At 36.0% G+C, this 17469-nt stretch overlaps 1 protein-coding gene across 1 annotated transcript; it reads right to left on the bottom strand.

The window, feature by feature from the left end:
• Positions 1236–16249, bottom strand: LOC109840030 (CLP protease regulatory subunit CLPX1, mitochondrial-like). The gene is made up of 15 exons (XM_020408531.1): positions 15946–16249; positions 11926–11984; positions 11302–11402; positions 10052–10131; positions 9451–9501; positions 8628–8702; positions 8462–8539; positions 7714–7770; positions 6549–6619; positions 6376–6475; positions 6169–6273; positions 5866–5928; positions 5592–5714; positions 3995–4153; positions 1236–1450 (listed from the first exon to the last, which is right to left on the bottom strand). Exons 1-15 carry the CDS (start codon positions 16093–16095, stop codon positions 1379–1381), a joined length of 1344 nt encoding a protein of 447 aa, XP_020264120.1. The 5' UTR covers positions 16096–16249; the 3' UTR covers positions 1236–1378.

Below are 17469 nucleotides of genomic sequence, written 5' to 3'. Positions count from 1 at the left end.
TGATAGGGATTCCTAATCCCGATCATTTTGTCGTAGGAAATTTCTCCTCTACTAAATGGTCGGGGTTGCAAACCCCAAGCAATTAGATATGACCCTAAATTAGTCGGGGTTGGCTAAATAGTCGGGGTTAGCAACCCCGACTATTTAGAGGTGACATTAAAAAAAAAACCAACCCATTTCGTGACCACGTTGCTGACGTAACCACGAAATAGGTCGGTTTCTGAAATAAAAATGGGAATGAGTCGGTTTTTCTAATAAAAACTTTAAATGAGTTTATTTTGAAAAATGGGTTTGTTTTGAAAATTTGTTCTTCCATTGTTTTCATCTTCTTGGACATGAATTAGATAAGCCTTTAACACGTCAATCAAGATTCATGTAAATATCCTTGTTTTCTAATCAAAAGTTAACAAAAATTTTGACCCGTGTACACAAAAGGATCTGATAGTTGTAAGATAGTTTTACGTTTAAACCATTGAGTAAATAGTAAAAATAATAATAATGAGCTACTCCATAGTTACTCCTTCAAATTACCAACGTACACGCAAGGAAGACTCGAGTTATTTTGAACTCAAAAGAAATAAGTTCAATTCTTAACCAGTTCTGCAGCGGCAAGGCTAAAGAAGATTGAGCTTTCACCGCCAGCTAAGCAAACATCTGAACCTGTCAGTAACTTTTTTCTTAACATGTTACTTATAGGCTACGCGGCTTTAATCCTCTCCCAGCAGAGCAAGTAACGCTCAAATTTCTGAACCAGAGGATTGACGCATCTACGCCAATCATCAAGATATTGCAAGATGCATCCAAACGCTAGCTCACGGAGCAATAAATACTGAAAGACCAAAACGAGATGTGCATGCAGTATAACATTAAAACAAGGATAAAATTGCATGAGAACAAAGGTTAAAAAAATATTTTAAAAAGATGAAAAAGAAACACGGTCACCAGGGGCAGACTCAACTCTTAATCTAAGACCTTAGTTATTTTAAACACCATGTACTCTCAGCCTCAGCCTGGACCAAATAAATGCGCATTAAGGACTAAAATGGTACAAGGGCATGTAATACTGATCCCTGACCCAATTATACACTTGATTTGTTGAATCTCCGAATAAAATGGTCTGACATCAGTACTAGTTACTAGCCTCAGCCTCATATGAGAGCCTGCTTTCAGACTGGGTCACTTGGCATGTGTAAAACATGCACATCTGAACTAAAGAGAGAACAATTTGCAGTGTCTTGTTATGAAATCTGAAGTATACTTCATTAAATATGGGAATAAATGTTGCGATATTGGATGGGCAGCCAATTAGAACTGCATTACAGGACTATGTAAACATGAACTTACTTATGTACAGGATTGACATTTCTTGTCAGAAGGTTTACATGCTGACAGCTCTAGAAGGAAGCTCCTGTTCCACCTCAGATTCTCCCTCGGATCTTTCGAGGGTCGTCTGGAATAAAACAACACGCTAGTTTAGATTTCAATAATTGGCTAAGACCAAGGATGTGTAACATATGAAGTCAGATATAATGGAAAGGGATGAACTACCACATAACAGCCGTTTAGACTTTCCATATTAACATTACATCATAACGAGGTCTTAATGATCCTTAAAAGTGAAATCATCTGAGTAAAAAAGAGACAAAGAGAGACATCATAATAGAAGCTTACTGGCTGCAATTCCTTACACTATAAAAACACAGGCTGCTGGTTTAAAGGTTCAACAAACATTCGTCAGAAAATTCATTCATGCAGCACAGTGAAGCTGTCAGATAGTTGGCATACCTAATTAACCCACCGAAATAGAAAACATTTCAAACAAGAGACTATAATTAACCACTAATCATCCCACGAAATAGTAAACGTTTCAAACAAGAGACTATAATTAACGACCTAACCTTCCAATCAAAATTGAAGACAAATTGAGGATGACTTTCCAATGATGAACTGGAAAGTGGAAAGTAATCTTTCAATTAATGTACAACAACATCAAAGCCCTTATCCCAAATATTTGGGGTCTGCTACATGAATCCTATTCTTCCATTCCATTTTATTATGAGAACTCTCCTCCATTAAGTTAATCATCATCATATCATTTTTAATTGCTTCCAATCAAGTTTATTTAGATCTACCTCTAGATCTCCTAGTCCCATTAATTATAATACTATACTTTTCCTAACCAGTGCACTAAGAAGACTCCATGTGCATGACCAAACCATCTTAATCAATTCTCTCTCATTTTATCCCCAATAGCAACAACCTTTAATTTACTACAAATGCACTCTTTTCTTATCCCACCTTTTAGTGTATACCCACAAGACCATCGCAACATCCTTTTTTTGCTACACTTATTTTTTGCACATGTTTTTTAATTGTCCAATGCTCTAACTGATAAAACGTTGTTGGTCTTATAACCGTGCTATATAATTTTTCCTTTAGTTTTATCGGTTAATACGATCACATAAGACTCCCGAAGCACTCCTCCATTTCAACCATCCCGATTTGATTCGATGGCAACATCATCTTCAATCTCACCATCATACCAAATGATTGATCCTCTATAGCGAAAATGATTACTTTTAGATATTTCCTAACCATCGATATGCACTATAGGCTCTTTTATTTTCTTAGTTTTACTAAAATTGCATTCTATATATTCTATGTTTGTTCTACTAATTCTAAAACCTTTTAGATTCACGAGCTTGTCTCCACCTTTCTATTATAGAAATTATACATCTAAGTTTATCAACTACCACTATATCATCCGTAAATAACATACACCATGAGATTTCATCCTGAATACGCATAGTAAGTTGGTCAATAACTAATGCAAAAAGATAAGAGCTTACATTATGTTTGAGAGTGAGAGTTTTAACTAAGGGAAGGGAAGTGAAAGAAATTTTATCATAATAAAATCTTAACCGTTGATCCATAGTGATAAAGTGTCAAACATCTTTAATGACTATTTCCCCTCCCTCTCCCTCCTCTACACCCTATTTTTAGAGGGGGATGTTGTGATTTTTTCATTTCCCCTCTTCCATTATCCCTCTCCAAAAAAACCCAAACATAGTGAACTTCCAAATTCTCTTCCCCTACTCTCTCCTACCCTCCATCCAAACACATCCTTAAGGCTGACCCTTGATGTAAACTTATGGTAATAGGAAACAACTTGGTCTCTTCTTCATTAATTCTTACTCTAGTTGCTACTCTATCATACATATGTGTAATCACATCAATATATATACTAGATACATGTTTTTTTCTAAAACCCACCACATTGCCTCTCTAGGCACTCTATCATAAGCTTTTTCTAGATTTATAAAAATCATATTTAGATCCTTTCTCTTCTTTCTATATCTCTCCATCAACCATCTCAAAATATGTATTGGTTCCATAGTTGACCTCCAGGCCTAAAACCAAATTGATTTTTAGATATACTTGTCTCCTTAGTGCTCAATTACCCTCTCCTAAAGTCACATAGTATGAGTCATGAGAATCTTTCAATTAATGTACTTTTTAGAATTATGGCCAAGTTAAAAGGCTTCCAATAATTCTGACAAGTCGACAGGAAAACCTATTGTTTTTATTAGGGACTACTATTATCTGCTCAAATAGAATGGTAGTCAATTGGTGAGACTGAAAGCAAAGAAAACAAAATTAACCAGACAGCTCAACTGGTTAGATTATTTCACTTTTATCTCTTTTTATGCAGTAGAGGCCTAATGAAGCCTGCCTCATCCAACTACATTCTACATGTGCTCACAAATCAACAAACAAAGCTCAGCCAGCACTATTGAGGTCATTTCATTTTCAGCATGGAATGAGAAAATGGATAAAATTAGAAATAAACTCTCACATTACTTAACATCAATATCATCCATGTATATACACTGGAAAAACAACAAAAAATGTAATAGAAACTAGTTTTGACTACAGTCAATATTAATAGTAAGCACAATTTTATGCATGCATGGTGTGAGTTATGGACACATACCACAGAATCTTTTTCTTGACATTGAGAAAGGTAGTCTTCCATTGCCCCTTCCCCGTAAAGAATTTTAGCCCCGGATCCACAGGAATCTACAGATCCAACAGACTCCTCATCTACCACAACAGCATCTATCTTTTCCTTACCTGTCCTCACATCAGGAATCTGCAGAAGAGAGATGATCAAGTGGGTTAACAATATAAGGAATCTATCTCTTCAATTCTGTTGATTAGTCAGGAACAGAAGAGGAAGGAGGACTTGTAATGTCATCAAACAATAATTAAAATGAACTGGCAAATTCGAGGGGTCAAATACGTCAGTGGACCCGAAGCCCCATCTTAACCAACCTGGAAACCAAGCTTTGAAACCCATTTACTCTATTTTTCCTCCTAAAACCTGCTCAAAATGGACCTAATACCCTAAAACATAACCATTACGAAACCCCTTAAATCATACTAATTTATCTAAATACTTCTTATCAATATGCATATCAGCATTCTCACCTAGTCGCCCTTCATGACACTAATCTTAACTCCAGTGACAACCGTTTTAGGGGTTATTTGCATACATACCCCCCCCCCCTTAAATTATGGTTATTTACAAAAATACCCTTCAAATCTCAGTATTTGCAAAACTACCCCTCAAATCATCAATTTTGGAAAAAATTACCCTCAAAAGCAATTAATCATCAACTTTGATAAGCTAATTTGTAATCACAATGTAAAAAGTATCAACAAAATAGAAATCTTTACATCAAATTGATGATTTGTTGATTTTAGGGGTATTTTTTCACAAAGTTGATGATTTAAGGGGTGTTTAGCAAATACTAAGATTTGGGGAGTATTTTTGCAAATACACAGGATTTAAGGGGTATATATGCAAATAACCCAATTTTTAACATTACTTGACATTAATGCTTTTTTTTTTGTTAATCGTTAATCATAGCGATATCGTCTTGCAGAGTGCTTTTCAAAAGAAAATTAAATTTCTATATATTACGAAATGATATTCAAATAGAACAAAAAATTGTCTTTAAAAATATGCTATTAATCCATTAATACTGAAACACAACCCACTATACCTATGCAACCTGCAAGAATCACATCTTTTTTTTTTTGAACGTGCAGTAGATTCTCCATCTATGTTATCTGGGTACTTCTATTTGGAAGCCGTACCCAAACTTCCTAGACACTTCTCGAATATATGCATACATTTGTTCAAGTGTATACTCAATTATATACGGCATGATTTAATTTAAAAGTCCTCATACACTTCTTGGATGTATATTCGACACTTCACATTTATTTCTAATATATTGATCTTATGTAAATGAAAAAACAACATTGATATTTTATGTAAATTACTAATATTAATACTTACAAAAATACATAACATACATATTTATAGCCTTGTCCCCATACCCAACCCTTTACAAATTTTCCGTGTCCCATACCCATACCATGCACCATAGTTCTCCACCAATTTCTAGACAGCTATTGTGAGGTTTATACTTTAGAAAGATGTTTCCTGTAGCATACTCGACTTAATGCCCATTTCTACAGGAACGGAAGCAAAAACATCTGCAGATAGGACTTGGTGTTACCTCATACATTGCTTCTGTCAAAATATTCTCTAATATGGATCGCAGACCTCGAGCACCTGTATTTTTACCCATAGCTTTCTTTGCAATTAACCACAAGGACTTTTCAGTAAAATGTAGTTTGACCTGGAACCAAAAAGCAAACATCACTCAAAAATATAAAAGTTACCAAGCAGATCTGCAGAACTCAGATATTTTACTGTCCATATGAAAAAGAACAATTGATCATTGTATGTGAATATATAACTACATAGAACATCTCAACTCCAAAACTTACATCATTCATACAAAACAACTTTTTGTACTGTTTTCCAAGTGCGTTTTTGGGTTCTGTAAGAATCTGAGAAGAAAAAACATCAATGAAACATTCTAGTCAGACTACTGAAAATACAGGGGGAATAACAAAACTAGGCCACTGTAGTCTCAAAATATTCAATTATGTCATATGAAAATGTTTTTCCAAAGAGAACTACAAGAAAATAATTTGTCAATGATAAAGAATACATGTAGAAATAAGAGAAACTAGTGTCAACTATCAAGACACATGGTTATGCTAGCATCTAGATGAAATATGATTTACCTGAACAAGTTGATCCTCATTGAGAGCAGACAAGCTAACAAGTATTGGAAACCTCCCAATAAATTCTGGTATTAGACCATATGCAATGAGGTCACCACTTTCAACCTGGAAAGAAGAAGTAGCACCCTTAAGTATTTCACCAGAATACTCAGCTCAAAGACATTCCAGAAGCATGTTTCTCTCAGGAACTCCTTGGAAAATACTTACCGTCTCTAATAAAGATGAAGTTATAGCAGCACTTGTTAGGCCACTGTTCCTCATACTTGCACGCACAGGTGCTCCAAAACCAATGGAAGAATCTTGCCGCCTAGTTGACCATAAAAAACATTAGGATATTGAAGTTGTAGAATCAAGTACAGAAGAAGCAAAAGTCAACTAACCTCTCTGAGATGGTCTTTTCTAAGTCAATAAAGGCACCCCCACATATAAAGAGGATATCTTTGGTGTCAATCTGCAGCAAGGCCTCCAAAGTAAGTGGCATGAAAATGGACAGCATAAAACGTGAAATGTTAATTTTCTTCTTATAGAAAGCTTTGGGAAATAATATCAATGTGTTTAGTTCTGTATGCTGACTTCGGCAAAGCTGATGAAGGAAATGGAATGGATCAGCTTGGAACAAAATTTTCAGCGTTCACAGAGAATGCAGGACTAACTGCCAAGGAAGACAAATGTTTTGACATTATCAAATATATATACAAGGGCCCCACAGCTAAATTTGATATTTCGAAAACTAAGTAATTTTCCAAGTCCTAACTGTAATGCATCAAATTTTTTCCCATGAACTGGATACAAGGTTTTATAAACCTCCAGCAAGAAAAACTCTTTATATTGTCATGGATCTATTTAAAATGAATTTTCATTCAAATTACAATATGAATTGAGAGGACACATTGTATTTCACATTGGTGCAACTGTGTATTCTACTTTGCATCAGGTTACCACTTGTGGTTTCTATTTACAAAGCCCATTTATTTCTTCATTAGTTTTGTCATGCTTTAACAAATTTGTTACTTAAATTATTTTACCATGTACGGTTTAAATTTAGCGTCATTATCAGGATTCAGAAGAAACTAAGGCCAATCTCCTTAAAATCAGCACCACCCCTATAGGAGTGAGGAAGTTTGCACCATAATCAAAATAGCTAAAACTCCCAAGTTACCCTCTAACTGCTCAGGAACGGTATAGAACAACCCATTCTATGGGGGGGTTTCTAATAGAATATCTACTCCTGATAATTGCCATATTTTCTTTATCGATGGATTTTTAGCATAATGACATAAATTACCAAAAAGAATTTCCCAACAATGACAGAGTACCCTAGTAATAACTCATAACCTAACAGAAGCTGTCTTAGGACACAACAGTCTAATCAATGAGACGACAGGATGTTACGATTAGAATAGCTAAATTACTGAAGCTGCAACTCATATTGAAAATCTAATTCCTTTCAAGAAGAATAAACTATTGAAGCATATATCAAGAATATGATGACATTTCTAAATCTTTTTACAACATTAACAAATTTGTTAATGAATGTAAAGGTACCTGGATATTGTCTCCTCGCGGATGCTTGCGAGCTCCTTTCTCTGGCACATTGACAACCTACTCAAGCAGTATACAATAGAACTTCAGGGAGAGAAAAATCAAACTAATTCAACCTCAAAAAAGATCGTGCAATTTTAATGACGTCAAATAAATTTTTGGAAATGTAAACAGCAAGAGACTAGAATCACAAAAAGACTTCTTTGACAAGCCGATGAATATATTTTGAACATCAATCTCAGAGAAATAAATGGAAATACAGCAAGCAATATGATCCTGCCTGCTGTGAGTAGACCTGAAACTAATATCCACTACAACTCAGTGCTTTTCCCAATTTGTCATACAATGATGGACAAGCACCTCAATTTTTCTACTGTCTTTAACATATAGAATGCAACTGTAACAGTTACATTGGAAATAATACCACCAGCTGCTACCACTTTCAAGATTTAAATTTTTTTTTACGACCATCCTGATGTGAAAAACTAACTCATACAAGCAATCAAAAATTAACGTAGTTGGCCACTGAGGAACGAAGTCATCCTCAGAAATTAAAATGTAAGCTATTAATATTACGCAGCCATTCAGCTAATTGAAAATCGAACAAGAATATTACTGATGTAACACAACATACTTTAAATTCATATTTTATTTTTCACATATGCACAGAAAGAAAATCATAGAATGATAATGAGATATATCTTGATCACTCATAAATAGATAAATGTTTAGAAAGTATGAAGGGGCTCACAGTTCCTTCCAGCATTTTCAACAATGCTTGCTGCACACCTTCACCAGACACATCTCTACTAATATTGAGGCCCTCAGCCTGCCAATGCAACAAAAAGAAAATTTAATAAAAAGCACAACTAAAGGTTCAAACTTTAATATTCATCACTCATGTGAATTAAAAATACCTTTTTGGTAATTTTATCCACTTCATCAATATATACAATGCCCTGTTCAGCAGCTGCCACATTAAAGTCAGCAGCCTGCATAGAAAGTGAATTAATCATTAGTAGATACGCTTCAGTGCGAAGAGCTAAACACGAGCTATAAGCCTAAGCTAAGCACCAAGCTTCTTTTAGCTATTTGGATGTCCAAGAAATGAAATTATGAATACTTAACCATCATTCCTGATGAAGGCTACATTTAACATTGACAGATTTAACACGGCACTGACTCACTCTTTCGTGGCCACCTCACAGAGCTTAGTGGAACACTCACTTACAGCCTCAAATACGTCTTGTTTGACTCGTGGAAAATTACCGTTGGACTTCAGTTGCAATTTGGAAAGTAAAAAATAGTTGGAGTCGCAGTTGCAACCATTTGCTTGGCTGCAACCCCTTTTCACAACTGAAACTGCAACCTTTTTCTGTTTCCTTTTTTCCGTATTGTAATTGTAGTTGCATTGCAACTTCCTCAAACCAAACAGACCCTCAGTACATCCTATTATCCTGACTTTGGTTCAGTGATAAATGACCTTCGACCTGTCATTAGCTTCATTGCCTAAATGCCAGAATATGTATCAACCATGCCCTAACAAAGATAATAGATAACTCTTGTTTCTCAGTATCTAACACTATTGCTAAGAAAAGAAAAAAAAACAGAAGAGAAACAAAAAGTGATGTATTACATACTGCCAGGAACAGAGAACACATCAAGAAAGTAACTTATGCAATGAAGAAAGGCACAAAAAAAGCATCAATGTCATGCTTTCTAGGATAGGCTTGAAAATACCATTAGAAGTTTGTATAATATAGACTCCACATCTTCGCCGACATATCCAGCCTGTACACCATACCATACCAATTATAAGTTAGCAAGCATGAATAAAAGCGAGCTTCAATCATAAGCAGCACATCGATTGTTTTTAAATTTTGTGGCATCTGAGAAAGCCATAGAATATGTAATTTCGGGCATATTATCAACAGTGAAATATTGAAATCTACATTAGTACAAAGGGTACATTTTTGTCGCTTGCTAATGCCATAAACGGAGAACTATCCCTGTAAAATTGAGCACTAAATTTATAATTCTTAAATTAAAATTTTGTTGTAACATGCATGATATGTTGCCAGAGTCCTGAGAATGAGAAATTAAAGTAAATAAAATGCACTGAATTATAAATCTGAGAAGAAATTAAAAAGATGAATACAAGAAGTTGAAGAAAACAATTAAACAAATACAGGATCATCCAGTTTTAAAAGCAAATTCACAGGATAACGATGTTACATCACTGGTCTCAAATATTAACTCTACTAACATAAGATAAAATAACCTGTGTCATCAAAATCAAATGCAATTCCTGCAGAACCAAAGAAGGAAGAAAGAGACTTGCCTGAGTGAGAGTCGTTGCATCAGCAATAACAAAGGGAACATTCACAAAACGCGCCAAGGTTTTTGCCAGTAATGTTTTCCCTGTCCTTGAAGAAATGTGCAAGTGTATAAGTAAATATGAAAGAATAGTTACAGCTAGCCAATATATCACTAACCATTCTGCATGGAGAAAATTTTCGTATAAATCCTTTGTCATCTATACATGGATGATTGACCTTACCCTGAATCCCGAAACAAAAATAAAAGAAATAGGATATTTGAAGCCAGATTATGACTGCAAGAGATGTCTCGTATCAACTAGGATTTTGGACAGGAACCTAATGTACTTCTTCAAGCTAATGGCTACTAACAATTTCTCTTATAAAGGAGTAACTTTCAGTTAAATGGAGAAAAAACTATTGGATGGGGAGCAGCCAGAGTGATTCAGTCTCAACATGATTGCTTTGATAATTGTTCGAAAGCTTCCGGGGTAGTTGAAGGGGTCGTGACGTCGCTGCAGCAGGAGAGAAAAACTAGTACTAATGGCAGTTTTTGGGGCTCTGATGGGGCTGTTTTGGTTCAGTTCAGGACTGGAAAGATTTTGGTTGGCTTGTGGAGGCTGTCGGTGGAAAAACAAGAGAGAAAGGGGGGCTGTTTTGAGTGCAGAAAAGAATAAACAAAGGAGATGATGTTGTCGTGGCTGCAGGAAATAAGATGAGAAGAAGGTCCACAATCATCCAGTATCAACTATGGCTTGCAACAATAAAGTGTATTAAAGAGAAGGGGAACATGGACTACTCAGTGACTAACCATGACAACCTATTATGCTGAATTGCAACGGTTACAGTGAGTTGCAACGAAACCATAATCTACAGGTAATTTACCGTTCGTGAGTAAATATACTTTTTCTTTCTTTCTTTTTCTTCTTTTCTTCTTTTATTTATTTATTTAGATTCTCCAAGCTTCTGTTACCTTTTAACAGATAACCTTGATCTTTATTCATTATTTGTTACAATAAGTTTAAATAACAAGATAGTTTACCACATTCCTCACGAGTAGTTACGAAAAACATCAGGCCCCTAGAAGAACCATCTGCTATATACTTAAGGATCTTCCAGGGGTCTTTCTAACAACAGGAAAAAAGACAGGTCGTTCTCATTGTTTTCCGTGCATCATGCATGATAATATTGATAAATAGTAATAAAACAGAATAAACATGCATTCTCAGAAGAGCAAACACTTGTAGAGAATGTAACAAAGCGGTGTAGATACCTGAGCCTGTTGGGCCCATTAATAGAACATTGCTTTTTTCAAGCTCCACTGCATCAGCATCATTTACATTAGCTTCACCATTTTGTGAATCTCCTGCAGACCTAAGTTCAGTACGGAATAATGTTAGTACAGTCACATTTTCCCAGAAATACATATTTAGGGCCAGTTTGGTATTGCTAGAGCTTATAATAAGTTGCTTATAGAAGCAACTTATATAAGCTGCGGAAAATAGCCGTTGGTAATCATATATCAAAAGCTACTTCCAAAAGTAGGCAAGATATTTGGTAAAACTATGCTTAAAAATTATTGTCAAAAGATAAAAGTTCATATATAGTATGAAAACTTAAAAAAAGAAAAAGAAATTGCTTTTAAAAGCATACTGATGTTGCTTCTAAAAGCACCCCTTTAACAACAAGCAATTTCAATAAGCATGCAAAATAAAATTTTACCATACACCATTATTGACTTCTAAAAAATAAGCAGAAGCTCCCAAAAAAAAGCAATACCAAACCAACCCTTAAAATAGCCACAGAATAAGAAGTCCTTGAGCACAAGCTATACAATATAAATTACAGAAAAAATGTCATTCAAAACACATTCAATTAGAGAGGATAGTCAAACCACCTGGTCAAGGAATCATGATAGATCCTTTTGTAGTGGTTGTAGACTGCCACGGACAATATCTACATGCAGTCAATAGGTCAGAACTTTAAAAAAATTAACAAATACAAAAACCACCAAATCACGCATGACAACAAAATGAATGAAGTATTAAAAAACAAACAAACAAGAAGACAAATAAATGATTAAATAAATGATACATACAGTATGTAAACTCTAGCAAGCCACCACCTAGAAAAACACATAACCGTGCGCGAGCGCGCACACAACACATTAGCCTCCACAAAACCTCAAATTCAACATACGGTACATACCTAAGCAAAACCTAACCAAACAAATGCCGCTAGTCGCTTGACATTTTTTTAGCTCAGGTTAGGCTCAGCGGTACCTGAGAATCCGCAACTGACTATTCCAGCTTGGTGTTTAGGTGAATTCATAACTCAAATGGAGACTGTCAACCTGAATCAACCTGAGCTCAGCCAGATTTAGCATGGTTTATCATATTAGATAATACTTCCAAGATTACTAATTTACTTGTATGGTATGAGTCGTATGACAATGACAATGATGAAAAGAACCTCTATCCAAAACTTCTTGGTTGTTTAAATGAGTCTTTTTCTTCCATTTAGCTCTGTTGTGTGCAGTCTCCTTTATTATTTTAATTGTATGCTATATATCTGATTTCATTTTCAAACCTACAAGGATTGGGACAATTTGGTTATGGCGCTGACCATAAGATCAATAGTGACCTTGTCCCGACTGATCCACGCAATAAGAGAAAACGACTTGCAATCAATAAAAGGTATGATATTGCTAATTGTTAAGTCTCATGTTTATGAGCCTACTATCTAATCTAGTTTTGATGATTAACAAACAATTCCTAACAACGTTTGTCGAGTGTTTATATTTGTTTGTTAAGTATTCTACACAAAAATCCTCCATTAGCGGTTGGATGGAATTGCGCGTTCACGATGATATTCAAAGGAGGTTGGAAGGAAATCGGAACGAAGCTTTGCATTTCAAGTCAAGATCCAATATCGTTTCATCCGCAACCAAGACGAGCTTTATTGAAGATCAATTTGCTTGGGTATAGTGTTTAGGTTTATACCTTGTGTGTTAATACTTGGAGCTCAAAAATCATACACACACATTGGTTTTTGATTTATCGCCGTTTTGGATTATAGGCTTAACAACACGATTTTATATCTTTCCTCAAGTCTATAAATCTATTTTAAAGTGTTTCAAAACTTATTTGAAAATTTTTTTGTCAAAATCAAGTTTTAACAAGTTCGTATGGTTTAACGATTTGCAAAATAATGTGTTGTGGATTAATGACTTAATATAACTGTTGAATATTTTTTATAAAGTCTTTTAATCCATTTAAAAGAAGTTTCAAACTTATTTGAGATCATTTTGTCAAAATCAAGTGTTTTGAACGAACTCGTATTTTTGACGATTTTGCAAAATAACGAGTTTTCACAAACGGTTAATGAGATTTCAAAAATTTCTTCTCCAACATGTTTGTTTTCATGTTTGTAAACATTCCCCAAAATTTTACTAATTTTAGAGTTTATTTGTTATTTTAAATTGAATTTACAAGTCGGATATTCTAAAAAAATTCAGTATTTGGATATCTGTCAATCGGTCGACCGATAATACTCCATCAGTCGACCGACGATAGCAATTGGTCGACCGACATGAGACCACCAGTCGGCCGACTAGAGAAGTTTTTCAGCGTTTATTTTCTTAGGGTCATCAGTCGACTGATACACATGTATCAGTCGACCGATACGTATCCTTCGGTCGACCGACGCTTGACCATTAGTCGATCGAAAATGTGTCTGTTATAATAACATCTAGTTTTGTCCAGATTTTATTTTTTTATGGTTTTGCCTCGTTTTTGTGCTTTTCTCTGGTTTGGGGTGTTATATTGAGAGACTATAAATAGCCCTCAATACTTAGTTTTAACTATGGTAGTTTAGAACAAATTTTACAAGTTTTTGTTTAAGGGTTTCAAAGAAAAATCAATTGTGGTTTGTTTGTGTGAAGAGATTTTCACAAGAGAATTATTGCAACAACGCTCTTGAGGATTTCAACCTCAAACATCTACATCTCTTGATTGTTTTAGAGAAGTTTTCTCTAAACTCATCTTCTAGCAAATTTATTATTTTTGATTCTTATACATTTATGCTAGATTGAATTGAGTTTATATTTGATTATACTCATTGTTTACACACACATGACACAACCTATTGAGTCGTTAGTGTTTTCACATATTGTATACATTTGGGTTGTGGGGTTGTATCTTTGAGAGTGAGCTTAGAATTTCGTTCTCGTCTTTATTAGAGAACAAGCCTTTGTATTTGAGCCTTATTGTTGAGAGAATACATTGTAATACAAAAGGACACTTAGAGAAGTGGTTGGTGAGAGACGGGATCAATTCCAAGAGGAGTGGCATCGGGTGTAAATCCTAGGGAGATGTGATTCCGAGCACTTGAGAAAGGTGACATGGGCTAGCCAACACTTAGAGGAGTGTATTGTGCATTGATAATAGTATGAGTTGTAAACGTTTATCGGTGAGTGTTTAAAACCGATTGTGTAGTTATTTTGGGTTAGTGGAGTTTCTCCTTGAGGGTGAGGAGAGGAGATGTAGGTTGTGGGTCGACCGAACTCCGTGATCATTTTCTTTGTGTTTGTGTTTGGCATTGACGCATTTATTCTTGCATATTTTCATATCGCCTATTGTCTCATATTTATATTGCTCTTTGTTTAACTTTATATCCTTGTTTATTTCATTGTATATCACATTGTTAGGATATATTAATTGTAAAGTTTTAATTTGGCATTAATATCGGATTAGATCAGCAATTAACCTATTCACTCCCCTCTAGGGTACTTTCACTAATGTTTTAAAATTTTTGATAGCACAGTGCTCAGTGATGTTAGGTGGAAAATGCTAATCCTAAATTGGCAATTATAGCAGTTACTTTCGAAGCATAGCAAAAACTGTATGTAATAGATTTTACTATAGATTATCCACATAGACTGTTTTCACAATCCAACCAAAATCCTTATGTAGTTTTATGGGAATGAGCTCTGAAATGGCAAGACACAATTACATGATTCGCGTATGCTACATGAGGAAAAGTCGCTATTCAATGAGACTTGTAAAACAAGGAACTGAGCCAATATGATACACGAGATAGTATAGAAGTATGTCAAATACATTTGAATAACTAACATGGTCAGTAATCGCCATTCGCCAGTAAGATTTCTCTAGCCGACCAAGTTGATAGCATAAACAAATATATCACACAACTTTATGATCCTACTTATCTTTGTTTCTTTCTTTCTATTCCTTGAGAAAAAATCAAGTCATAAGATGTGTATCCATTATCCTCACATGGCATCAGTACATGACCATAGTTTTGCGCCAAAAAGACAGAAGTTTAGCCATTAAATGAAAGCATATAGATTGCTTCAGAGCATACACCACAATTTTATTGATTGATAATTTGAAACAAGCATTCACCGCATTAGTGTTCATTATAATACACTGTTTTATAGTCTGAAGTCAGAATAAGAAATATACAAAATCATATATCTCACAGATTGATGTGGGGAAAAAAATGTTTTCAACACCCTTCCCTTCTCCAAGTTTCTGACATTGTCACAATTTTCAACTTCTATCAAGCATTTACAAAATATTTCGTCAGTTCCCAAAATGCATACAAGTTACACGTCGATCAAAGTCAAAGGTTATGTCTTTGTGTCGCATGACCTAATGTTATCAGAGTAATCTTACAGATAACCTAGTTTTATGAGGACTCTGGTCTTGGCAATTAGTAGCACCATAACTTTTTACGCTCTTAGCACTTGCTATGAAAATTTCGAATAACCATAGCAGAAAAATTTTATTTTATCAAATGTATCATACATCTTTTCACCGCTAACTTTTGAATAATTCACCTCCCAATTTTTTTCTATCTATCGAATTCCAAACCCAAAAGTCCACAAAGTTACCTTCTTTGCTCGCTCCTGCCCAATAACAAACTTGTCCAAACCCTTAACAATCTCCTTCGGCGTCGGGAACTCAGTCCCCAAATTGGATCCACCCCAGCACCCTGCCTTCGACCCAAACCCATCTCCTCCTCCGCCTGCAACCCTAATCATATTAATCCTCCCCAAGCTCGCCGACTTCGTCCCATCCCCCGAACTCGAGCTCGAATCCCCAGGCTGCTGCCAGATCTCGGAGGATCGCCGTTGCACCTGGCAGTGATAATCGAGTCGGCTGAGCTGAGAGAGCCTCGGTCGACGAGATGCCCTGGAACGAGACGAAGTGGCGGGGGTGCTGCGGGGTTCGGGACTCGTCCCATCGCGGGTGGCGTGTGTGGCGGACTTCGTGTAGGCTTCGGGAGAGGCGGCCGCGCTGCATGCGGTGGGAGGAGAGGTGGGTGGACTCGGTGGTGGCTGGCGGCCGGCGGCGGCGGCCCATCGGCAGAGCTCGCGATCGGACGGCGGCGGACATGTTTTTTTTATTTATTTTAGGTCGTTTTTTGGGTAGCTGATGATAGCGGCCGAGAGGTAGAAAGAGAAAATATCTGGGTTTTTATGGTTTCGTCGACGTTACAGAGGGGAGATGGGTTACAAGAAATGGCAGCAAGAACGGATAGGATCGAGCGTACAGTGGGCGCGGAGAGCACGTTGGGAGCTTGGGAGGAGACGGAGGTTGCGTACGTGCTGGACATGCCAGCTGTCAGTTAGGAATTGGCTGGATGCTCCTCAGCACGCCTGCACTGCACGTCCTATTTTCGTTGATAAAACCAAAAAAGAGGGCCCACCACACAAATGACCAAAAATGTCTATGCGCAAGGGCGCGCTTGGATGTTTTTTTTAAGCAGTGAAAACCTGACATTTTGTCTTTAACAAAAACACCTCTAAGAGCATCTCCAATAGCTTTTCTATTTCCTATTTTTGGAGAATTTAGTTAGGTTTTTGGTCTAACAGATTTCTCATCTCATTCCTCAAAATAGAGATGGGAGAGAAAAAATAGGAAAGCTTCCCCAAATCTGCAGCATTCTCCAAAATTTTAGAGGAAAAAAGGGATTCTTCAAAATGGGGAAGCTGTTGGAGTTGGTGTAAAAATAATTTGGAGAATATGACTTTTGCTTCTTCATTTTGAAAAAAATTTTAGAGAAGCTGTTGGAGATGCCCTAAGGGGCTATTTGGATCAATTTTTTGGATGGATAAAAGAGAAAAAAGCTGCCAAAAATATCAGTTTTTTAGCAGATTTTCCCAAAATCGCCTCTATGCTTTTTAGCAGATTTTCCCAAAATCTCCTCTATGCTTTTTAGCAGATTTCCTCCAAAATCGCCTCTTATAGAGGCGATTTTGGGGGAAAACTGTTAAAAAGCTCACATTTTTGGCAGCTTTTCCCCTTTTTTAGCCATCAAAAAACCGGAACCAAACGGGGCCTAATAGAGGCGTTTTTGGGTGAAAACCTATCATTTTCTGACAAAATGTCAGGTTTCACCCCCAAAACCCTCT

Source organism: Asparagus officinalis, chromosome 5, assembly GCF_001876935.1.
Source record: "Asparagus officinalis chromosome 5, Aspof.V1, whole genome shotgun sequence".
In the NCBI taxonomy this organism is placed as follows: Eukaryota; Viridiplantae; Streptophyta; class Magnoliopsida; order Asparagales; family Asparagaceae; genus Asparagus; species Asparagus officinalis.
The sequence above is the reverse complement of the archived record's forward strand: the minus strand, read 5'-3'. Positions and strand labels throughout refer to the sequence as shown.